This window comes from Alnus glutinosa, chromosome 2 (genome assembly GCF_958979055.1).
Source record: "Alnus glutinosa chromosome 2, dhAlnGlut1.1, whole genome shotgun sequence".
In the NCBI taxonomy this organism is placed as follows: domain Eukaryota; kingdom Viridiplantae; phylum Streptophyta; class Magnoliopsida; order Fagales; family Betulaceae; genus Alnus; species Alnus glutinosa.
Genome location: NC_084887.1, coordinates 12,950,520 through 12,976,993, shown reverse-complemented (window position 1 = coordinate 12,976,993; position 26,474 = coordinate 12,950,520). Strand labels below are relative to the sequence as shown.

Below are 26,474 nucleotides of genomic sequence, written 5' to 3'. Positions count from 1 at the left end.
ACAGGTAAGACTTTAAGTGTGAGGCAAAGGACATGAACGGGTTTGGATACCTAAGAACGAGAGGTCTGAAGAAAGATGATCATAAAACACCAAACTAAATGGTTACTACGATGTACATTCATACAACCTTTGCATTTGTATTATTTATGAACTGTTATTAATCTAATGGTAACTTAGATATGAAAATGGATGACTCACTTGTTTGTCTATGTAAATATGATAACGTCATATTTGCATAGTTACTGATGCAGATCTGGAGATCGAAGGCATGGACCCATATGCCAGTTTTGATGGTTTTGAAACCATCAACGAACTATTATGTGCTAGTTTAGAAATTACTAGTTGTGCTTATATGTGTTTTGTTTTAGGGCATGTAAATATTTATAACGATGTCATGTTTGGCATGTTTTAAGTTATATGCTTATGTGCCGTATGTGGCACTAATTTTGATGCACCTATTGTGCATATAGTATGTAAAGATAAACCTAAGTAACTTTTAATAAACGTATCGAGGTATTTCAGTCAGCTCTAAATGCGTTATGCTATCAATTCCTAAGGCTTTAGAAGAAAAAAATATATTCCGCTGCGAGAGTTTATCTCTGATGTAGTAATGTCACGTGGAAACTAGAGGTTTCTGCTTACAAATTTGCAGGCTCAAATTCGGGGTGTTACAAAGGTGGAGCCATTCGGGTTAGCAAAGGTTCATTGATTATGATGCAAGGTAACAAGGTTGATGGCCTCTATTTTCTTCAGGGCAGTACGGTGACAGGTTCAGTTGATGTCTTTTCAAACACTAATCGGTTATGGCATGTGGTCGGGTCATAGCAACGAGGTGGAGCTTCAGGTAGAAGATTCATAGAGGGTGCAAGATGGCACTCAAGCTCAGCCCATTTTAGATAGCCATGGTTCCGATTCTGATGATGATCCACAAGAAGAGCAAGAGACCAGTATTGTGACTGGTAGACAGAGGAGGCAGATTAGGCTACCTCAGAGATATGGCTTTGCAGATTTAGTAGCATGTGCACTTACTATGGCATAGGACACTGTGGTCCAGGAGTATTCTACTCTTTCAGAAGCTGTCACAAGTAGTGAGTATGTGTAATACCCTGTATTTTAAGATATTAAATAAAATATTGTAAAATAGGATTTAAGGCCTAATGAACTATATATGAATATTTATTCATAAATATTCATCAATATATGTTTAAAGGGATCAAATACTTAGTAATAATATATTTAGAGTTTAAAATGAATTAGAATTCTAGCCTAGTGTAATCGATCGATCGATTATAGAATTGATCGAGCTATTATATATTGACTTAGAATCAACCAATTGATAGAACTAGAAATTGATCGATCGATTAAATAATCGATCGAGTGATTTAGTTACATAAGTGCTGAAACAGATGAAAATATGACTAAGTATAATCGATCGATCGATTATTCTACAGTGTAAAAATGAGATCGATCGACTTTCTGCAAAAATGCAGAATCTCACCCGAAATAGATGTCTTTTGATTTTTATCCAATTCTCATCATTTCTTTTAAGGAGTCATGACCCAGCTCGGCATGTTCTTGACCTTAGATGAGTTTGTGATCAATCTTAGCCATCCAAACCATATCATCTTGCTTAGATAAGATAGGATTGAATTGAAGAGAAGAGATATTTGAAAAGGTGATGATTGCTTGATGGCTCATAAAACTTGTCCTCCAAGTTGGTTTCTAAGCCATTAGATCAGATCAAAATGGATTGATCTGGACCATTTATTTCTCTATATAAGGATGGCTCCTCTCACAAATCTCATCTTCTTCTCTTGGAGAAATTATCTCAAATCTCTCTCTCGGGTCTCTCTTTCTCCTTTAGTGTTCCTCTTCTGTTTTTGCAACAGAAAACAAAACATTGAAGCTTTGATATTCCCTCAAATTAGTAGCTTTCTTCCTTTCTTTGTTGTGCATAATTGAATTAAAAAGAAGGAAATCAAAGAAGAAGAATTGCATCTTCTTCTCCCTTGGGCAGTGGCCTTTGGTAAGTTATCTCTTCTCTTCTCATGATTTCTCTAGTTCTTTCATGCCTCTCTGCATCACTTTCTACATGGATGCAGTAGTATGAAAAGCTCTTGCTCTTTCTCTTTTAGTTTTGGTTCAAAAGAAGAAGAACTCTCTTTTCTTCTTCACGAACATATATAGATATCTCTAACTCTCTCTCTCTCTACCTCTGGGATTGGTACAAGAAAAGAATTAAGGATCCTGTTCACCACACTCTTTGGCCGGATCTCATCTCTCTTGAGTTTGCTTGTGGTAAGTTTCTAAAGTCCTTAAGTTGGTTTTTATGTCATAAGTGGTAGAACGAGATAAGAAAATGAAAGAACGTTTTAAGGATAGTAAAACGGATTAAGAAAGAAAATGGATATTGTTTTTAATGTTGTATTACAAAATATTCCAGAAGATATTTTGAGATATTTTACAAAATATCCTAAAAAGATATTTTAGATATTTTGGATAAGATTCTTATTCTTTAATGATTTAAGTTATGTTTTAAAGTAGGGTTTTCAAAGCGGAGTGATTGAAGTATAAATTATGCCGTTGTGATGCTTGAGTAAAAAGAATTATTTTAGTAATTATTAAGAAAAGGGTATTTTAGTAATTATTATGAAAAGGGTATTTTGATAATTGTTATGGTTAAGGGTATTTTGGTAATTTGATAATAAACACAGTTATAATGCCCACATGAAATATGTGGCATTATAATTGAAGAGTTTTATATGCTGTTATTATGTCGAAACAATAATAGGATTAAGAAATCATAAATGAGTATAGGGTTAAATTTATGTTTAGTGAATTGTACTGATTCACTATTTGTTTGGATTATATATGTATACTGCAGTGGTTTTATCTCTGAATGCTTTCCTTAAACCAGAAGAACTACTGTGAGTATTTCTTACTCACTGGGAGTGATACGTGTGGTTTAGTCTTTAGCAATGTAGTGATCTCTATTTTATTTGATTATATGCTAATTGATGTCTGGCATTTAATATGTGTAACATGTTTTGGTTGAGATTATGGATGTGATGCTGTTTACATGATTATACTATTGTGTGATATAAGTCTTAATGAAAAGACTGAAGAGGTACCAAGGCGTCGGTGGATTGAGTAGACCAACAGATGAACTGAGGTTTATGTACCAAGGCGTCAAGAGGTTGGCTGGCCGATGGATAAACTGAAAGTTTAGGTACTAAGGCATCGATCCATTGATAAGACCGACAGATGAACCAAAGGTTGAAGGAATAATAGAGAAAAGTAGTGTTAGAAGAATGAGGTATGTGGTTGACTAATGATGTGATAAATTAGCGGAGAAGATAGTGCTAATAGTGTGTTAAATTAGCAGAGAAGATAACGCTAATAATGTGTTAACAAGAGATATGGTTTGAGTATGTGAATAGTTAAAGTAGAGGAACAAGCATGATTATATGTGAATGTGATTATGTATTTGGGAATATAACTGTCATCATTTGGATGCATTGTATATTGTTAGATAAATCAGTGTGTCATTATGTGGTTGAGGACTGTTGGCTCACTCGATCACAGTATGAGATTGTGGTGTTAACCACAATCACATGCGAGTTTTGCAGGAACGAAGGCTGGAGCTGCTAGGTTATGGACGAGACCTTTAGTATGTAGATGTTATATACAATGGTTATGTAATGTTTGTGCCGCATGTAGTACGTATGTTGTTATTTGGATGTATTTTATTGTATCAGAACAAATGATTATTATTTTATATATTGAGGTTATTCAGTCAGCTCTGATGTGTTATTGTAAAAGAAAAATGTATTCCGTTGTCAATTTATACTCTGATGACGTCGTTGTTGATGTCATAACGATATGTGGAAATCGAAATTTTCACTTACGCCCATTTGTAAAAGTGCGGGTTGTTACAGTCTACATTTTGGGTTGTTGCCATGAATGAGGAGATAGTCTCTTCATAAGAACTGGGATTTGGAGAAATTGCCAGAGGATGCAAAGACTGTCGGGTTGAGGAGATCGTTGTATGGCTTGGAACAATCTCTGAGACAGTAGTACAAGTGTTTTGTGTATTGTGAGCAGTTCTCATATGGTTCTTTTGTTTGTTTGTTACTCTATGTGGATGGCATGCTTATTGCTGTTAAAAGTATGTTTGAGGTAAAGAGGTTAAAATCTCTTTTGGGTGATGAGTTTGAAATGAAGGATTTGGGTGGTGCGAAGAAAATCCTTTGGTTAGTGAGTACTCATTATGATGCACATTTTAGACTCTCAACAATGTTAGCACTACATAGTTTTTTGATTCTCAAGTTCAAAAGGTGCTTGGACTTGATTGTTGTTTGTAGCTTGTAATTGCCCTTTGGGATGTTGGAGGAGACTTCATGAGGAGATTTGTGTTGAGGACTTGATGATATTCAAGTCAAGGTGGAGATTTGTAGTGTATTTGTGACTTGATTTATCAAGTCTTACTGTGGGCCCCACTTGTCTTTTTCAAACCCATACTCATTTGTTGCTGCTTGCTGTCCACACACGTGTGTGTGTCTCTAGAAGGATCAAGCTTCTTGAAGAAGCTTGGCATATCTTCTTTATGAAGCTTTATAAAAGAAAAGAAAAAACAGCACATTTAGTCCTTTTGAAGAGAGTCGGACAGTGTGTGTGTGAGAGAGGGATATTCTTTAGAGAAGAAGAAGAGGTCCAGCAGTAGTGAAGTGCAGTTTCGGTAGCTCCTTGTGAAAGAGATAAGTCCCTTTTGTTGTCTCATTTGTATTTTTCACTATTTCTCTTGGGTGTTAAGAGATAAGGGAACTAAGAGGAATTTTCTCTTTTGTATTTAGTTCTCATTTGTTGTGTGAGAGTGAGATTTAGGTGTATTGGGGCTTTTGAGTTTGAGTGATTGTTCTTTGTATTGCACTTTGTACTCCATCTATTTTATAGTGGATTTCTCCTTGGATCGTCTCTGCCAATGGATGTAGGCTTGTTAAGCAGAACTACTTAAATCTTGGTGTCTCTTGAGTTTGTGTTGTGGTTATTTGCTATTCTATAATTTTTCTGCTTCTTTGGTAATCTTGAAATATTAGTTTTGTTACAAAACTTCTTACTTGGACATCTTATTACCAAATCACATTATATTAGACACCACTTGCTAAGAATACTAATATACACACGTAAAACTCTAATCAAGTAGCCGAAACTCTAATCCGTAATTAAAACCATAATAATAAGGCGCTCATTCCTCGAAGGTCAAACATTTGTCCTGCTAGGGTTGATCGTTCGTTCTTCAAGGATCGAACGTTCATTTCTCTGGGTCAAGAACTAAAACATCAAAAATCAACCATAAGTCTTATTTTCATGCAATACTCTCAACTCTTACACAACACATAGGTCCTAAAATACACAAAACCCATAAACATGCACATAGCTATCGGATACTAGTTCCCAAAGAGTAGCTTAATCGGCTGGGGACCACGCCTCATGAAGCGGAGATCACTAGTTCGAATCCCCCCTACCCTCTCTTGTGTGGACATGTCAAAAAAAAGAAAAAAAAAAAGAAGCTATCGAATACTATGTAACGCCCCAAGAAATTAATTAACTGGTAATTAATTTTACAGTTAGTCGCCCTGTCCCATTCCATAAGGAATGAGACTCAGAGATATCAACTCCTTAAAAGAGAATATTATACAACGAAAGCACAAGAGATTTGATTAACATTAATTACAACTAGAGCATCTACCAAGAATTATCTCACTAAACATATCATCAATATAAAATATCAAAACTAAACCTTAATACACAATCTGACCTCAAATACCAAGTTTACCACATCACCCAAAAGTACTAATTACCATGAGCGACTTTCAAAATCCTGCAATTAGTCCTCAAGCATAACTTGATTGATATCACTACACCAAAATGCCACATCAGCCTTGAGGTTCATCTCAAATCCAACATCTAAAGGTAATCCAACTTACAACAACACATGTTTCATAGGTGGAAAAGATACAAGCGTTTTCTACAACTTAGTAAGTAATAATACACATGGTGACATATTATCATGTAGTGAACTTAGTTATTTATAATTCACATATAGAAATGCAATGTGACATTTTATCATTTAACAATGTCTCTTTTTTTTCTTTTTTCTTTTTTTTCTAATTGATTAAGGAAAATGGTTACAGGGGAGGATCATTTCCACTTTTGATCCAAAAGGAAGAAGAACTGGAGAATCCAACAAACAAAAAAGGGGTGGGCTCCCCAACAATGAACCCAGAAAAAACAAACAACACAAAGCCTGGACAGCTGATAACTAAACTAGGAATGAAAGTACGAAGAGTCATTTGACAATGTCATTATAGATGCAATATAGATATAATAGATATTGTAATAAGAGAATCATTTCAACACCAATGCACCCCTCAAAGTGTCCATTTGCAATTTTCTTTCTATCCATTTCCTTTTTAGCGATTTAGGCTCATACCACTGAACACAATTTATTATTATTATTTTTTCGATTTAAATGAATTCCTGTTGATACTCTTTGATGAGTGCCAAATATTGTGTATTTGGACCCCTTGATTTACATTAGTTAGACCTTTAGCCTTGTTATTTTCTGATGCTTTGGTTAGTTTTTGTGTTTTTATATTTTGTAGGTCAATAAGTGAGGAATGGCAAATTCATGTGGAATTGCTTGGAAAATTCGGAAGTTCTGAAGAACTCGATCGATCGAACTTAAATTCGATCTATCGAATTTTGCCTGAAGTCGATCGATCGAATAAAAGTCGATTGATCGAACTTTCCCAGAACTTACTTTTATAGAAGCGCACCAGAACACTCAATCAGGAGCGTCTCCATGACAAAAAGCAGTTCTCCCTCTAATTTTCGCAGCAGATCACGCTGGTTTCGTGACCTTGGTTGTCTCTAGCAAGAGAGGAACCCTATAGGGGGTTAGAGGAGTCATTTTACATGGGTTTCTAGCCCTAATTTTCTTCTACAAAGCCATAGCCATGCCTCATTGTTTATAGTTCACATTTGAGATAGTCAGTCACAATTTAGGACGTGCCAACCAATATTTAACTTATATTCACCATATCAACATCATCTTTAAAACAAAAAATCAAAAACAATTTTTAAAAACAAAAAGATTAACACAGTAAGTGTAGAAGGACACAAAGTTGGAGAGTTCTTTGCAACCCACCCTCTCACGCACCGGATGGATCGCAGGAACCCTCCACCCCTGCAAGTATAAAAGTACCTTCTTCTGCCAAGACCATTTGAAAGTTGGTCTTGGGAGAGTTCAGAGAACAGTAGATAGGTTTAATTTCGTGCATTTTGTAGTTTATCTCAGTAGCTTTTGTTCTTAGACACTTTCTCTTTGTAAAGCTTTTCTTTTATTTCCATGTTTATTCTTCATTTTCTTGTGGTGTTCTTAGTCATGGAAGGCTAGTAACCTCAACTAAGGTTGAGGATGAAACCTTTCCATTGATGACACTCACACTCTTGTTATACTATTTGCACATTTAATGATATATCATATTTATTATTCAAGTTCCATTCATTTAATGCTTTTATCTTTTGCAATGAATGTGGTTGGTGGTAGATATATGACATTTAATGTGTTTCAACTGATGGATACATTATTTTATCGGTTTGAATGATGATATCCATTGTGATTTGTTCACTGAATGGATACATTGGATGATTTAATTTCAAATGGGTACTCTTTGTGATTTATCTTTGAGTTGGATTCATTTAATGGGTCTAAGGTTTATGGTTGAGAAACTTGAATGACATCCAAAACTTAATGTTCTTTGGGTGTTCAAGTGGGAACCAAGAGTGTGAGTTGTTGGATTTGATTTGGTAGATTCCTTAGCCTTAGTTCCTTTTAATTTGCATATTTCATTTCATCTATTTTATTTAATCTTTTGTTCTTGAATCAAGCCTCAAACCTTTGGAACTAAGTTAAAATGAGGTTGATTAAACAAGACACCAATATTTGACCATTTCTCTATGGATTCGACCTCGCACTTCCACACACTATATTGCAAACGATTCGTGCGCTTGCGAGTACTCATTAAAACTCACAACACTCTTCAAGAGTCAATATCCCCAATTCTTCTTTCCTTTCTGCCCTTAAATTTTTTGGGTTTTCTTCCATTTCAAAATGGACGGAAACAAAGACGAGGCTGTGAAGTGCTTGAAAATTGGGAAACAAGCGTTGGAAGGTGGTGATCGAACGCGAACCCTCAAATTCATCACCAAAGCTTGCTGTCTTGATCCCATGCTGCCTGTTAACGATCTCTTATCTGTGATAGAGAACGAATCCAATGGGTCTGCCAATTGGCCGGGTTCGACAAGCTCGTCTACGAGCAGCGTGCCGCCCAGCGTGGTGCTCCACAAGGGTACAATGGTTCTGTGATGAGTTTGACGCCGACGAGATCTTTAGGAACTTCTTTGGAAGAATGACTCCTCAAGTGTTCTGTTTTCATTTTATGAGCACTAAAGTGAATGGTTTCTTTGTTGAGTGAAGCACTTTGGATGATACACGGTTGCTCCCGCCCACTTGTCGGAGGCGATCGTGTGCTATGGCATTGGTTGTTGGAGCGGGAAGTGTTTTCCGGGAAAGTCAAGAAACGAAAAAAGAGATTAAATTCAAAGAATTTGGTAATTGGCTGAGGGTAAAACTAAGAAGTGCACATAAAAAAAAAAAAAAAAAATTGTCGTGCAAAGCACCTGAGGCTCTTTTCGTCGAAGTAAATGGAAATCAATAAATAATTGGCCGCATTGAAAAATTTGAAAATTTTGTTAGGTACATTGCAAATTTTTAAAGATTGTAGACAAGATTGAAAAAGTGGTCAAATTTTAATGGTTAATTTAACCCTATGCTAAATTTATATATGTCCCTCAAATTAAAGTCTTCATTTTGCGAATGAGACAATTAAACTATTAAGATGTTTATCATCTCTAAGTAGAAAATGAAAACAATCCGGAGGTAATTATAGTAACGAAATTGAAACATTGGATAAAGTTATTGGGTGGAGATACCATTCGTTTACAATATTTGTACAACTCTTATTTAACATGTTTTCAAATTAATTATTGAAATTGTACAAAAATATATAAATATTGTAAACGATATCCTGAGGTAAGACTTTTATGCCGTCAAAGTTGGATTTGAACAAAATTACTTATTCTACTTATATTTCTGAAAAAATCCACGTGGCATAATATCATAGGTGGACTATTGGATTCTGGTGATGAAGCACATGACATAGAGATTACATTAGCCGTTATCTGTCAGACTCTTACAATTTTTTTTCTCTCTCTCTCTCTCCAGAGACTGAGACTACAATGGCATTGTGTGCCCCTACACACAACCTTTCTCTCATCCCATCCAAAAGCCATGCAAGAACTAGAAGAGCAAGAAGTAGACTCTCTGGGGTGGTTCAGATAGTGGCGGTGTATGATGTGGCTGGCAGGAAAGGTGGACAAGAGGCGGCGCCGTACGAAGAAGGACAACTCGACCGCCCCAAGTGGGTTGGTGCCACTCCTCTCTCTCGTCTCGTGGGAGCTCTTATTTCCTTCAAGCCTCTCTACTCTCTGCTCAAGCTCGGTGCCAGACAAGTCCTTATCAGGTTTTTCATGTTTTGTTAAATAATCTGTTATCACTTTTCCTAAAAGCCGATACACCTCACGGCCATTACCATGTTAAATCCGTGTATCCATAAAGTTTAATATGATAAAAAATGGTAAATTTTATCATTTAATCAATGTTATTACTAGTTTTCCTGGGAATTGTTTTGGTTCTGGATAATGGTTTATCGAATTCTGGGATTTTGTTCGAGCAGTACAGCTGAGAAGAAGAATATTCCATGGGGGGAAATGACGAGGGAGATTCTGGAATCAGATGTATACATGGAATTGGAGAGCATTCAAAACCTATCACTTGTATACCCCGAGTGTAAATTATCTATATCTTGAATGCCCATTTTATTGCTTTCCTCCTTTTATTTGTATTTGTTTTTCTTGGCCATGTGCTTTGTTTCTTGAGAAAAGACGAAAAGAAAAGAAGATGGATATTTTCAAATCTAAATTTCATGTTGTTCTGTTTTTATTACTTGTTAAAGTAAAAGCTTTCATTAAGTAAATTGCATAATAGGTCCCACAGAGTGAAAATATTTGTGTTTTATCAGTTCCTAGGCACTGAATAATCCAATATTTGAAAATTTTAGTTTATTGTTTGTTTTTGAAACATATTTAGCGACTTTTGATATTGAGGATTTTCTGTTTTCAATTGGCCTGCATTGAAAACTTGAGTATCGTATATTGCATATTGGGAATTTGGGATTCAAAGTCAAGATACTATGCTCGATTTTTTCCGCATGTTAAGAAGCCAAATTCCTAAATTAAACGAAAATAATTGTTTTCTCTTTGCCAGTGATGTAATATACGGATCCCATTTCCAGTTCTTACCTGAAAGAATACCATGTATTTTCTTTTGGATTTCAACAAGATGACTGCATGAGTTTGTTGTGAATTGTATCAGATTTTGCCTTATCGTGGTCATGATGTCACTGGCTTAGTTTCTATAATTGCTACAAGTTTACTGTGGTATTATTATATATCGGAATAATTTTCATTTCCCTTACACCAAAATTATGATTAATATAATGATGTCTCTATTTTGCATTCAGCTTTCTAAAACGGATTTTTACAACTGTAAGATTACTAGTTGCTTTAGTCTATTAATTTGTAAAACTCATTCCAGTTTAGGGTAGTGATGTAGAGCATTTTTTTTAGAATTCCTTAATAAGATAGTCAGAAATCAAGGCGAGTGGCATGTAGTCATTAATTCTTCAGCCCATTAACCCTAATTTTGAGGCCTAAATTCAGCTATTTTGTTTCAGTTTAATTTAGTTAGTTAATTCAGTCTTTCAACAGACTAGTAGGAAATTTAACTTTACTTTTGTGATTTTTATTTTCTTATCAGAGAGACTTGTTTGGTTGGCCAGTTGGAAAAGGTTATACCTTTTCAAGGGAGGTAGAGTCAACCTTATCAAGAGTACCCTTGCCAACTTACCCACGTATATTTTGTCTCTTTTTCCTCTCCTGGAAAGTGTAGGTGCTCGCATTAAGCTACAATGAGACTTGGGGAGGGATTGGTGATGAGTTCAAATATTACATGGTAAGTTGGTCTAAGGTTTGTAACCCAATTTCAGAAGGCGGGCTGGGTATCATAAATTTGGTAATGTTCAACCGGGCTCTGTTAGGCAAATGGTTGTGGCGTTATGGGATTGACAGGGAAGCTTGGTGGAAAATTGTAGTGGATTCCAAGTTTGGCAGTTTATGGGGAGGTTGGTGCGCTTTAGAGCCTGTAGGTGTCTTTAGGGTGGGGTTGTGGAAGAACATTAGGAAAGGGTGGGAGAAATTCTTAGGCCTTTCTAGATTTGAGGTGGGGGATGGGGCTATGACCAAATTTTGGCATGATATGTGGTGTGGGGATACAATTCGTAAAGAAGCTTTTCCTGTTTTATTTGGAATTGCTTGTGCCAAGGATGCTTCTGTTGCGAATAATTTGGAGCTCTTGGGTGGTTCTAATGAGTGGAGCATGAGCTTTTCTAGAGAAGCGCATGACTGGTAAGTGGATGTCTTTACTTCTTTTTTTCAGGTGTTGCACTTAGTCAATGTAAGAAGAGGTAGTGAAGATAGGCTGTGGTGGATCTCCTCCAAAAAAGGCTTGTTCAAGGTCAGGTCTTTCTTTAGCTCTTTGGCTTGCTTTGTGGGGAGTCACTTTCCTTGGAAGAGTGTGTGGCAGCCTCAGGCTCCTACACGGACGGTTTATATTGTGTGGTCGGCGGCTCTAGGTAAGATCCTTACAATGGCTAACTTCAGAAAGAGGCATGTTATTTTGGTGGATAGATGTTGCATGTGCAAGCAAAACAGGGAATCGGTGGATCATCTTCTTCTTCACTGCGATGTGGCTTATGCTCTGTGAGGTGCTCTCTTTACTCGTTTTGGTTTGTCTTGGGTTATGCCTAGGAGAGTCATTGACTTGTTTGCTTGTTGGTGGATGTTTGGAAGGCTGAGGAGTGCTGTGATTTGGAAGATGGTGCCGACATGCCTTCTTTGGTGTGTTTAGAAGGAAAGAAATAATAGGTGCTTCAAGGATTTGGAGAGGTCTTTAGAGGATATTTTAGCTTCTTTTTTTCATATTTTGTATCTTTGGATGGTGGCTTTTGTGTCCTTTTTGTCACTTAGTTTTGGCAATTTTCTTGTTCGTTTTTCGCTTTCTAGTTAGATGCTTTCTCATGTATACTTTCGGTATACTTAGGAGCGCCTTACGCTTTTAATAAGGCCAGTTTATTACTTTTTTTTTAAAAAAAATGCTAAGAGTCCCTATGAATACACGTACTTGGCTGGCTTTATCAGATTGAAATGAAGTACTTTACATTAGCATTGGATCTCAAATTCTAGTAGATTCTAGATTTATCTTTCCTTGAATTTTCAAGGTTTTTATCCGGCTCTAATGCATTCCAGCCTACTGCAATTTCGTTCTGCATTAGCTGGTATCGTACCTCTTTTAGCAATTTGGTATGGCAAACAAGGAGGCTGAACGCACCCATCCTGTTGATGGATAAAGGGTGCAAGCCTTTCTGATGGCATTGAAGGCTCAATAGTCCTGCTGCTTTGGACCTAATGCCCATAGGAATCGTGAAGGTGATGAGGAAAACGGTGCTAGAGACAATGCTAATGGCGCACCCATTGGTCGATGTGGTCTAGTAAAATCCCCTTAGGCAGCCGGCTTGTGAGAATGATTCAGAAAAGGAGGATGGAGGGTATCGAAGAGAAGTGTGATGTAATAGAGAGGCTAAAGCTAACCACCTAAAGACCTATATTCCTAGTTTCAGAAACAACATCCATATTGAATCTTTCCTTGATTCAATCTACTAGTCAATTTTTTGTTTTTTGTTTTTTTTTGTTTTTTCGAGATGATGGATGTGCTGGATGAAAAGCGAGTCAACTTGTTTTATACCAATTAAAGGGAAGAGCTTTTGCTTGGTGTGATCAGGTGCAAAATAATCATCGATGGCAAGGAGAAAGGTCAGTGAGAATATGGAGAAAGATGAAGCAATTTCTGGAGGTAAACTTTTCCCTCCAGCTTATAAGCAATACTTACTGCAATGATATCAAATCTGTCTTTAGGCCACTAGAGCTGTTGCTGAACACTGAGGAATTCCTGTGCCTTTCGGCCGCTGTAATTCGGTAGAAGCAAAGGAATAACAGGCATTACAATATATCAATGGCCAGAAATTCAATATTCAAAAAGAGTAGTTGATGAGGCCTGTAGTTTTGGTGCAACAGCCATAACGAATAGAAATCTTGAGGTATTTTCTTCCGAAATTGTCGTACACTATTTCAGATAAGAGAAATAATCTATGATAGTTCTAGTCTGATCTTCAGCTGCGTCAAAAAATGGGGTACTAAAGGTAGTAATAATACAATTACCAAGAAGACTAGTGTAGCAGGTAACAGAGATTTTCCTAAGAATCCTTATGTCAAGCGACTCAAGCCCACCAAAACAGTGCTATAGATGTGGTGAGCCAAGCCCACCACAAAGAAGTGCTACAGGTGTATAGAGTCTGGTCATTGTTCATACGTATATCTTGCGTGCACGCCATTTCATCTTGTAGAACATGAGAATGAATTTGAGAACGGATTAGGGTGGTGATCTAACTTTCTGTCAAGTCATGCGGGCCCGGCTTCTTTTGTTCCTTTCCAAGTTAGTTTTGGTATTGGTTCTTTAGCCGACTTTTTTGGTAGCTTATTACAAAACCCCTGACTTTGTTGCTTTCTTTAGCCGACTTAAAGAGCAGTATAAATATACTTGTTTCAGCCAGTCATTGAGAAACAATTTAGAAGCCTTTCCATATACCAGCCACTACAACAAGAGAATTAAGGAGAAAAGAATTTTTCTTCAGTAAGTTTTGTAGCATTGTGTCACACCAAGAGAGCTAGAGAAAATTTTATCTTTTTGTGAGGGTGGAAGATTTTGAGTTTGTTAAATAACTAGTTGTTCCAAAAGTTAAGTTGATAGAAATTGGTCAATTTAATTATTTGATTAATATTACAACACTTCCTTCCCTCAGTAAGTGGGATCAAACACATGGAAAATTTAACTTAAATAGGAGATATAATGTAGAGTTAGTGTTCGAACTCGAGGCTTTTGATTTTCTCCCCCATTGGCTCCCATTTTCCTTGTAAGAGCATTTGGAGAGTTAGGATTCCTTCGAGAGTTGTGTTTTTTTTTTGTGTTGACGGCGATCTTAAGGAAGATCTTAACTTTTGATGGATAACTTAAGAAAGAGACACGTTATAGTGGTGGAGGACTGGTGTTGTATATGTAAGATAAGTGGGGAGACTATTGATCACTTCTTATCAACTATGAAGTGGCTAGAGAACTGTGGGTTTCAATCTTCCATTTTTTCGGTGTATAGGGGGTCATGCGTAAAAGTGTGGTAGAGTTATTGGCTATCGGGAGAGGACAACTAGGAAGTCTGTACATTTTAGAAGCTTTGAGGTTGGCTCCTCTATGCTTAATGTGGTGCATTTGGAGAGAGTCGGAATGCTAGGAGTTTCGACGATTGTGAGAAATTGGTGATAGAGTTAAAAGTTGTTATGTTCAAATCTATTTATGCTCGGATGGTGTGTACAACAGTTATGGTTTCTCTAGTTTTTTAGTAATTATTGGACTTGTGTTCTTCTTTTACTCCCTAATTAGGAGTCTCCTTGTATACTTCATATGTACTTGAGTTGTGTCCCTTTACGCATTTAATGAGATTAAATTAATTATAAAAAAAAATCACCAATTGTCCTAAAAGTCTAAGTTGATGGGAAAGGTTCAAACTTTGAACTCATAAACCTTTAATACGATGTAAACATGAATTGTCCCAAAAGTAAGTTGATAAAAGATGATGAATTTATTCATTTAATTAATATTGTAATAGAGTGCATTGTGGTCACTATTCTTTATTGTTTATGGGTTGTTTATGGGAAGGTTCCACGCATGCACTAAATTTGGTCAGATTGCCTGAAGTTCCTGAGCTGAGCATAGCGACAAATGATATGGGAGGGTAGGTTTAATCAGTTCAGGCAGAGGTAAAGAAGAAACTTGGGGATACCAATCCAAAGTATAAAGTGGTAATAAACATTGAAGGCACAAGGTGTTTCAGGAAGGAGATATGCTCATTTTTTTTCCTAGGCAAGGAGAGTTTTCCTGCTGGCACATACAGTTATACAAGCATTCATTAAAAGAAAAAAAATTCAGATTCGTATCTTCTTGAGGATTCTATCTAAAGCTGAAGAAATATGGTCCCTACATAATTGTGAAGAAAATACATAACAATGTTCATGTCGTGGATCTTCTTGCTGGCATGTCAATTTGGAAGATTTTTAATATTGCTGACTCAAAGACGAGTTGTTCACAATGTAGAGGACTTATGTAGAACAAATTTCCTTGGAAATTCTTGAGAAGCAAGATCGTTAGAAATCAAGAAAAATGCCTGAAGTCATTAATTCTTCTGCCATTGGCCCTAAATTTCTGGCCTAAGTTGAGCTCTTTTTTTTAGTTGAGTTCATTTTATTCCTTTAATTTAGTCTTTCGACTCTTTCGGCTGATTCATTGCAAACTTGAGGTTTTTTTTGTAATTTTTATTTTCTTATAATAGAGGCTTATCAAGAAAGCTAAAGAGTCCCAATAAATATACATTGTGTACTTGGCTGGTTTTGTTAGATAGAAATAAAATATCCTCTTGGAGAATTTTCAAAGCCTGGTAGAATACAAAAAGGAAAAAGACAGTGAAATCAAAAGCTTTCAGAATATGGAGTCTGCTCTTCTATCCTGCATAACCCTTACTTTTATTGGACTGTCAAAAAATATGACGGAAGGAAAGAAATTAAAAAAAAAATAATAATTACATATCTCAAAAGTTGTTAATTTGTTTTAATGGTTTATTAGTATAAGTTGACTCGTAAATATCAATTAGATTTTAGTATTAACTTTTTTTGTTTTTTTTTTTAATCTATATATTGTTTACATGCATTTAGGTGATCCCCCCACACCCCAAGTTAAATCTTGATTTTGTGAATTGATTCATGTCAAAATTGGAGTCAATTTTGAGGGTTCAAAAACTATGACTTTATTAAGGTGCTATCAGTTGCTAGTCATCTTCATTCCAGTTCAACCAATTAATTAGGAAGTGACTGCTTACATCCAATATATTTATGAGTGACTGCTTATTTTGCAGATTATTTGAATCCTTTCCATGCATATGATGAGGGCAACCTTTCATGGCTGGTAAGTTTCCAACTTTATTCTGAGCTTCTTAATATGTTTGTACTTGTTTTTGTGACAAGTGAATAAAGTTTGTGTGTTATGTAAAGGCACTAGTTCTGTTTATGCATTGGTATGAGGTTTAATAGACCCAAACTGCCACCTGATCAGTTCAATATAATGCTCTAATCTCTTTCAGATTGCCGAATACCCTTTCATCTAAGTATGATGGGAACTTAATTTTTTTTTTTTTTTTTTGTAAAAAGAAAAAACCTTGTTCATTTTTGTACTTTGAGTACATGTCCAAGACATTGACGATGCTACTTCACACAGCAGAGAGTGCATAAATACAATTGTGTAGTACTAGTATTATTGAGTAAAATGACCATTAGTTAGGTGACTGAATTTATCATTTCTTAAATTTGAACCCTATCGCCACTCTAAAAGCCTAGACCAATAGAAAAAAAATGAAGACCGACAGCTCCACTGCCATTATGAGCTCCCACTTGTCCCAAAAAGGTTTACATAGTATATTTACCAAGATGAGAGGAGATAAATGATAATTTCTAAGATGATCGAAAGAAATGAAATGAGCGAAGGAGAAAATATATAGTCAAACTAATAACAACATGTACTTACCTTGGTATCTTATATTTTAGAATTTGCTGATTGAGATTGTGTTACGGACCTCCGTAACAGGGGATGAACAATGACAATTATGATAATTTGGGTAGATATGGGTAGGATAACTGGAGGTATCTTGGGCCTCCTAATGTTAGGATTACTCGAGGAGCTTTAAAAAACTCCCAAGCAACTACAAGAGTTGTCAAATAATTTTCTTCTTCATATTTTTATTGATCACTCTATTAGGTTTATGTAGAGATGATTACATAAGAGGAAATATAATGCGTAAATATTACTTCTAACTCTAGTGGGAAACAAGTCCCTTATTTCTCTCCCTAAAATCCTGCATTTATTCTCCTAGTAGGATTCTTGCTTTATGAGCATGTATCCTATGTTTACAATGGGTCCTCTTGCCTTAATTAGCCACTTTCTTCTCCACGTAGTATTCTTTCCTTCTTAGCCATGTTGTGCAGCTCAAGACTTTCCTTGGGAGAGACATGGTATTCGGCAGCTCACTTTGTTCCTTCTTATTCTTGTTTCTACCCAAATGGGATGAACAATGACAATTATGATAATTTGGGTAGATATGGGTAGGATAATTCGAGGTATCCCGAGCCTCCTAATGTTAGGGTTATTCGAGAAACCTTAAAAAACTCCCAAGCAACTACAAGAGTTGTCTAATAATAGGTTTATATAGAGATGATTACATAAGAGGAAATATAATACGTAAATATTACTTCTAACTCTAATGAGAAACAAGTCCCTTATTTCTCTCCGTAAAATCCTGCTTACTCTAATGGGCAACAAGTCCCTTATTTCTCTACTTAAAATCTTGCATTTATTCTCCTAGTAGGATTCTTGCTTTATGAGTATGTATCCTACGTTTACAATGGGTCCTCTTGCCTTAATCAGCCACTTTCTTCTCCACGTAGTATTCTTTCCTTCTTAGCCATGTTGTGCAGCTCAAGACTTCCCTTGGGAGAGGCATGGTATTCGGCAGCTCACTTCTTTCCTTCTTAGTCATGGTGTAGATCCGTAACACTCCTACCCCCTTCAAATGGACCTTGTCCTCAAGGTCCTAGAAAGATTTCTCGAATAGCTGTGGAGTATCATCACTGGAAGAAACCAAAATAAATGAACATGCAAGCTGGCACTTCTTTTTCCATTTCTTTCTAGAGCCAACAAAGACAACAAGCCATCGTTTTCTTCTCTTTTGCTGTGCAGGGAGGTTGTTGTGAGGTGACCTTGGGCTGGACAGCGGTGCGCGAGCTGTTTGGCGGTGTTGGTGGTGTGGGCTAGCATTGTGGTTGGTGGCATGATTGTGCTGTCTCCGATGATGCGACCTTCGACTGGGGTGGGTTTGTTTGGTGGGTTTTTGCCAGGATGTGCTTTTTCTTTGCGTTTTGGGTGGGATTTTAGGTATCAGCTGATCTGTGGTGGTGAGTAACTGGAAAAGCAATGATGGCCTTTAGGTGGTTTTTTTGGTTTGGGTTTCGTTCTCTTGTTTTGTGGCTGACAGTGATTGGCTTTTAGGTGTGGGGAACACGAGATTGAGGAGATCTTGCGTGGAGTGGCTTGTCTTTGAGGCTTATGGGGTTGGTACTGTGGGTGATGGTTTGACTTATTGATGGGTAAACTTGGTGGGAGTTTTGGAGGGGAACTGAGTGAGAACGTGTGTGTTTGTGGTGATGGTGGGGGTTGGTCTTTCTTTTGAGCAGTGGTGGGTCTTGGGTCCTTGAATGGCATCGGGGCTGTGGTTGTTTGGGTTTGAGTTTGGGGCTGTGATTGTTCGCTAGGTGGTGGGTTTGTGGTTTCTTTTGGTGGTTGTTTTTCTGGTATCTTTTCTAAGGGTGAGGATGGGAGTGATATTACTTGCGAGGAGCTTGTGTGGGATGGTCTTCTGCATAGAATTTTTGGAACTGGATGGAGAGGGCAGCCATCATCTCATCAAGGTGTTTGGTTAATCGTTCCTCCATTGACCCCAATGTGCTCAACATGCGATCTAGCCATTGCTCCGTCATGTCGAAACGTGGCTCTGATACCAAGTTGTTACGGACCTCCGTAACAGGGGATGAACAATGACAATTATGATAATTTGGGTAGATATGGGTAGGATTATTCAAGGTATCCTGGGCCTCCTGATGTTAGGATTATTCGAGGAACCTTAAAAAACTCCTAAGCAACTACAAGAATTGTCTAATAATTTTATTCTTCATATTTTTATTGATCACTCTATTAGGCTTATATAGAGATGATTACATACGAGGAAATATAATACGTAAATATTACTTCTAACTCCAATGGGAAACAAGTCCTTTATTTCTCTCTCTAAAATCCTGCTTACTCTAATGGGCAACAAGTCCCTTATTTCTCTCCTTAAAATCCTGCTTACTCTAATGGGCAACGAGTCCCTTATTTCTCTCCTTAAAATCCTGCTTACTCTAATGGGCAACAAGTCCCTTATTTCTCTCCTTAAATTCCTGCTTACTCTAATGGGAAATAAGTCCCTTATTTCTCTCCTTAAAATCCTGCATTTATTCTCCTAGTAGGATTCTTTCTTTATGAGCATGTATCCTACGTTTACAATGGGTCCTCTTGCCTTAATCAACCACTTTCTTCTCCACGTAGTATTCTTTCCTTCTTAGCCATGTTGTGCAGCTCAAGACTTTCCTTGGGAGAGGCATGGTATTTGGCAGCTCACTTCTTTCCTTCTTAGTCATGGTGTAGACCTGTAACAGATTGTCAACATGCTTGTATATGGTTGAACATATGTCGGTTATAGAAAAAGTTGGTCTATTTTAACTTTGGTCTCTGTTGCTTTTACTGAGTTGCATACAGTCTGCTGTAGCAATTTTTCACTAGATACATGGTATTTATTCTTTGTATCATGTACTTCCTATTAGAATATCAACTAAATGATTAACTTCGCAATTTCCTATTAGCTTAAACTGTTGGAATAACTAGTGATTTAACATGGTATCATAGTAGTGATTCTGAGTTTGAATCCTGACTCCACGCTTTACGTCTTATTTCATTTTTAAATATTCTGCGTGCTGGGTTCAATGATTAAGGGGGAGTCTAGTTTACATGTGAGAGGGAGTGTTAGAATATAAATTAAATAATTAAATTCTCCTTTCCCATCAGCTTAAGCTTTTAAAAAGGCTGGTGAGTTAATAGTCCCTTTTTGCAGGTGTGCGAAATTCGAAATTATTATGACCACATGAATGATATTTACTAACTTAAAAACTGCTTTTGTTCTGTCAAAATGATTTAAACTCTTGTTAGTGACAATGCCTACTGATCTTGTTGACTATTAAATTGAGACCCCTATTGCTAATGTATCCTTTTGCAAAATAAATTACTCCGAAGACAGAATAATCCTTTGCATGTCCAATGGCAGGCTGCTGCAGAAGCAGAGGCTGCAACCATGTCAATGACAAGACGAGCAATACCTTATGCTTCATCATTAGATGAAGCTAATAAAATAGTACGTGGAAATTGGCTTCAAGCGATTGAGCAACATCATCTGCAGTATTCTGGAAATTCCATGATCAGGGACATTCTAGATATTGGATGCTCTGTAGGTGTCAGCACAGGATATCTGGCTGACAAGTTTCCATCGGCTAAAGTCACTGTGAGTGCAAACTTTCAGCCTCAATGGATTACTTAAGTAGTGTATCATATGTTGGATAGCCATGGAAATGATATCACGTGGAAATTTTGTAATAGAAGTTGGTAATGTTTTATATGTCGACATTGACCTCAAATTTTACATGTATTGATGCATTTGTTGCAGGGTCTAGATTTGTCACCTTACTTTCTTGCTGTAGCTCAATTTAAGGAAAAGAAAAGATCCCCAAGAGAGAATCCAATTAGCTGGATTCATGCAAATGGGGAAGACACATACTTGCCTTCCAACTCATTTGACATTCTTTCCATTGCTTATGTGGTATGTATTGTTGTCTACCTTGTATTTGCCTTGAGTTTTAAAAAATTTGCTTTTGTTTTGATGAAGTATGAACATATCCTGTTACTATGGTTAACAGAAAATGTACAACATGAAACAATATTGTCTATCAGTGTAATTTCAAAAGTCACAAATACAGATATTTAAATTTTGAGGGAGGGATGATTGCGACCAAAAAGGCTTGGTTAGATTAGTTAGAGGAGTCATAATATCGAAACCCCATATATGGTTCAGGACTACATTGAAGATAGTTCTGCTGTTGTGTCAATATAAATGTTAGTCGGGTCTCTTGCGATCTTAAAGGTGCTAAATGGAAGTACACCTAAATGTAAAATTCCTATCCAAGGCAAAAAAGAACACATCCAGGGAAAAAATTCTAAGATGTTGCTATTTTCCAATGCTTGGCCAGTCTGTTACCAATTATCACCTCGAATGTCCATATACATGTCTCTAAGAGAGAGAGAGATGTGATGTACACAAGTTGTGAGATCCTAAAAAAAAAAAAACTGATTTAGGAAATCTAAACCATAGATGTATTGCTTGATGGTTCATCTGAAACTGAAGCCTGATGGTTGCTGTTTTGCTAATCTCTACAAATTAGGATTGTGGGATTCTGTTAAATCACTCTAGGGAAGATAATTTCACCTTTTATAAGATTTGCTACTGTTGGAAACTACTGTAAATGCTACAGCAATTGCTCTGCTTCCAGGGCTTGGGGAATCTTTTATCCCTGGGACATCCCTTAGTATAATAGAAGGTGACTCTTTCACATATAGAAGGTGGCTTGCATTGAACAATGTTGGGCTGTGTAGGAACAGTTGCTTAGTATTTCTGTAACTAAGGTGGAGCATTAGTGGTGTTGAGGGCTGGTCTTTGTGGTTTGGGGTTTACAATTGTAAGCTTCCACTTCTTAAAGATCAACTTGTCATTTGTATGTTTTCCTTTGTCTCAGTCCACACTAGAAAATATGTGAGTGTGTGTGTAAATGAGAGAGATAGAGAGAGTGAGAATTTTCTTCTGTCAAAAAGACATGTCAAACATATGGGAAGTTTATGTTTTCACAAACTTCTTAAGTTAGTTTTGGAGAAAAGCCTACTTTCTTAGGAACTTTCTCAAAGAAAAGGCATTGCAATCTACCTTAGTTGGAATTAGGATGAAAAATTTGCAAAAGGAAACAGTACTCAAGCTTTAAGGCTGAACTCAAATGTAGAAATTCTGTAAATTATCTCGAAGAGGGACCAATAGCCTTCGTAGCTTTAGGGAAAATATTAACGTTGGATAACCTGAGAAAGGGGAAACTCATTGTGGTGAATTGGTTTTGTATGTGCAAGAAGAGTGGGGGAGTCTATCGATCATTTTCTTCTTCATTGTGAAGTATCAAGAGATTTATGGAGCTCACTATTTAGTTTGTTTGGTGTTGATTGGGTTATGCCTAGAAAGGTGAGAGAGTTGTTGATGAGTTGGGGAGGTCAGGTGGGGCGTTGTGACATTTTGGAAGTTTGAAAATTGGATCATTTATGTTTAATGTGGTGTCTTTGGAGAGAGTAGAATGCCCGGAACTTTGAAGATAGAGAGACTTCGGCAGTAGAGCTGAAAAAGATTATATTCAACTCCTTTTACGCATGGATAGCAGCTCATAATAGTTTGCTTTTTTCTAGGTTTTTTTTAAAAAAAAAGCTTTTTGAATCTTTCTTTTCTTTTTTACTGAATAGGGAATTCTCTTGTATACTTCATGTGTGCTAGGGTTGCGCCCCTTTGTTCTTTTTAATGAGATTAAATTACTTATCAAAAAGAAAATCTCTATAAATTTAGGATAAATTACCACCATTCACCTCTTGTGGTTAGACCGAATTACTTTCTCTCCCTGATTCTTAAAAAAGTTATATTTAACCCCTTTATAGTTTTAGTTTAGTTTATACATTTTGTGAACCAATCAAGTGAATACCATATTATGTTAAATTACAACTTATATCGAAAGATTAAATTGATAGAAAAAACTGAATTTAATTATTTAATTAATATTTTAACACTTTTCCTCACGTATAGGCCTAAACTCTCCCTTAAATATTCTAACAATTTTCCTCATGTGTAGGCATAAACTTCCTCTTAATAAGTGAGGCCCAATACAGAATAATTAACTAAAATGGGAGGTGAATGATGAATACAAGGTTTGAACTCATGACTTTTGTTATGATACCATCTTAAATTACCATTTGTCCCAAAAGATTAAGCTGATAGGAAATTGAATTTAATCATTTAATTAATATTCTAACACTTTTTTTTTTTTTTTTTTCAATGAATAATATTCTAACACATTATAATCTATTTGACATCTTAGTTGCACACACTTTTTCTTCTTTCTTCTTCTTCTTCCTCTTGTTCAATTGAGTAGCGTCTTGTGGATTAGATTTAAATTATTACATTTTATGGAAGTTTGGAAGAAAAAGAAGAAAGAAGAAAGATTGTGTACAATTGTAATGTCAAGTAGGTGATGATGTGACATTACTTCATTGAAATATATAAATATAATGTAAAAATATGAAGGGGAAGGGGTTTAGGGTTACACTTTAAAGTTAGGTAGATAAAATGTTATTAGACCTAATCATACAGAGGTAAATTGTAATTATATTACTAAAGATACATTTGCATGCGTTAAGAAATCTACTTCAAAAACAGAGAAACCCTTGCAAGGGAAGAGATGGGAAAGATGGTATGCTCAAACAAGGTGGATCACCATGCAAAAATCATATCAGAATATAGTTTGATTGCCAGTTACCGTTGTATAGAGTGAGTGCTCCTTGATGCCGTTTTACGGAACATAAGATCTTGGGTACCTGAAAATTTCCAGGACTAAAAAAAACAGTGCTCCAAAAATCTGTTTAGTTTGCTTTTCATAAGGTTTGTCATGAGAAACATTTCCACATACTTGTGTTTCTGACTCCCTTATGTCTATGTAGCTTCATGAATGTCCTGAAAGAGCAATAGTGAATTTAGTGAAGGAAGCATTCCGTCTCCTTCGACCTGGAGGCACAGTTTCTGTGACAGATAATTCGGTAAGTTATCGGGGCATAAATATTTAAGTCATAATAATGTGATCTACTGCTATAACATCACTCATGTTACTTTTGCTATCTTCTGCAGCCAAAGTCAAAGATCCTTCAGGTATGACCCTGCTCCTAATATGTTTTTGGTTTTGGTTATCAATGCAACAGAGCATTGTAATGGTTTTCACAACAAATTGAATCCTAAGAGTATGAAATTTCATAGTTCTTTCTACAGCATTCACTAGAAGAACTAAAATTTATCGCTCTTGGCATTCACTGACTTGTTATATAATCTTGGAAAATAAAAAAGTTGAAAATTTGAAGTACTATTAACTATAGATCAATTAACTTGGGGCTATCTTTTTGGTTGTCAATTGTTGTAGGAATTGTCTCCGGTTCTGTTCACATTGATGAAGAGCACTGAACCATTTTTAGATGAATACTACCTGACTGATCTTGAAGGAACAATGAGAGAAGCTGGCTTTGTGAATATAAGAACGATTTTGACAGACCCAAGACACAGGACATTGACTGCCACGGTGCCTCATTAACTCGTCATACAATGACCCAACTGAGAAAACCATTGGTTACAAGTGCCACAATTTAGAACCACAAATATACAAAGTTTGTCATCATGGAAATATATGTTAAATAACCACTTCTTTTATTATTATTTTTTTAAATCATTAAAATCGTCATTTATTCTCAAAGCTTAAGCTAATAGAAAGTAATTGATTTAATCGTTTAATTTGTATTCTAACACTTCTTCTCACGTGTGGGCTCAAACTGTATCTTAATAAATGAGGCCCAAAACATGAACTATTTAATGAAATGGGAGGCAAAGGATGGAGACAATATTCAAACTCAGGATTTTTGCTCTTATACCAGATTGAAATGAAAGGAAAAATAATGGAGGAAGAAGGACAGAAAAATACTCTTTTATTGTTTCTTACTACACTAAGTAGATTTCCTCCCACAATAGTGCAATAACCCGAAGTCGATCTTCAATCTGTGACTGATCCAACCCAATCTGCGTTTGTATAAACTTTTACTTTCAAGTGATTATGTCGTGCAGACAACAATCCTTTCCTTGGTGAATATTTCAAATATGGAATTATGTGTTGGGAATATGATTGCAAAAACATGATTGCGTAGCGAAAAGTAAAATTCTTAGACCAAGATCAAACTTTATAAACAACATGAGAAGAATTATGATATTTTAATATGAACAACAAAAACAAAATTACTTACTGCTTATACGGCAACTCATTGGCTTTTGGGCCAAATATTTCCTTCTTGCTCTTCAACAAAAAATATGCAGCCTCAAAAGTTATGAGACATTCAGATCTTTTCATCAATAACAAACAATAACCAAGAGTGTGGACTCTTTTCTTACTCTTCAAAACTTAAACTTATTGTTGAGAAATAACTCAAAAATATACAGTTCTTAGTCAATATTGATGAACTGCAATAAATGTGTATTTTGTAAAAGCTACTGGCTTCTGTATTTATAGGCTTCGAATACCATGAGAGGTGGAAGAACAAGTCCATGTGGGGCTAGTACTAGGGGTGGACGGCTAGGGCTAGGAAAACCCTAGCCTCCACCTCCTAGAGAATGACGCATGGGACCAAGGAATTCTTCCCTGGCCTATGCATCTATTACTTGGGCCCAATCTCCCTCTCTTGCATCTTCTACACAGATTCTCTCTAGCCCATATTTTATTAAATAAAAACAAGTAGCCCAATAAATAAAAAGCCTAACCTAGTTAATTTATATTAGCTTGGTGAGAGACCCAAAGAAAGAAAAGAAAAAAATAAAAAAAAAATAAAAAATAAAAAAATAAACTAGCTCCAAATAGTCTTGACTCTCAATCGTCATTATTTAATTACAATTGATTTCACTTAACAATTGTAATTGTACTATCGTTTATATTTTTTATTAAATCAATTAATCCCGCAGACTTACTTAATATTGACTTTTGATTCCTCCATGAATTATTCAATAGCAGATAAAGCCAAAGGCACTGTCAGTTTAATTCTCTACTTCATTTATCCTTGAGTCACTGATTTTGTTTATTATTCTCATGCTTGTGAAAGCTTTATCACATGTACATTAATATTTTGGTATTTCTTACAAAAATGCTTTGGTCAAAGACTGAGAATAATCTAATTCATAAAATATATCTCAAGGGAAAATTTCTTATCCTTTTTAAAAGAATGACTTGGATTTGTCCTTGAGAAAAACTTTCTCACAATGCTATATGTGATTACCCAACACACTAAGAATTTTGACCGTAGTAAAGGTCTCACTCCTAATGCATCAAAGTGATCTCCACTTCATATCTGAGTACACAATCATCTTAGGATTTAAAATAAATATCATAAGAAATATCGAGAGTTACAGTCTTTCGCATCATCAGTACTCTTGTGGAAAAACAACTCCCATGGTCCGTTCAGTACATAACAACTGCACATCGACCCGAAACCTTCAACTTTA

At 36.1% G+C, this 26,474-nt stretch overlaps 1 protein-coding gene across 3 annotated transcripts; it reads left to right on the top strand.

Moving 5' to 3' along the window:
- The first annotated feature begins 9,297 nt into the window (after nucleotides 1–9,297).
- LOC133859155 (uncharacterized) lies at nucleotides 9,298–24,687 on the top strand. Of its 3 annotated transcripts, XM_062294476.1 has the most exons (8): nucleotides 9,300–9,647; nucleotides 9,861–9,973; nucleotides 16,317–16,366; nucleotides 20,367–20,600; nucleotides 20,763–20,915; nucleotides 23,891–23,986; nucleotides 24,075–24,095; nucleotides 24,361–24,687. In XM_062294476.1, exons 1-8 carry the CDS (start codon nucleotides 9,364–9,366, stop codon nucleotides 24,526–24,528), a joined length of 1,119 nt encoding a protein of 372 aa, XP_062150460.1. In that variant the 5' UTR covers nucleotides 9,300–9,363; the 3' UTR covers nucleotides 24,529–24,687. The 3 variants fall into 3 exon arrangements, with proteins under 3 accessions (XP_062150461.1, XP_062150460.1, XP_062150462.1); XM_062294477.1 differs by lacking the exon at nucleotides 20,367–20,600 and having other exon boundaries at nucleotides 9,298–9,647; XM_062294478.1 differs by lacking the exons at nucleotides 9,300–9,647; nucleotides 9,861–9,973 and adding an exon at nucleotides 13,084–13,153.
- Nucleotides 24,688–26,474: the final 1,787 nt, after the last annotated feature.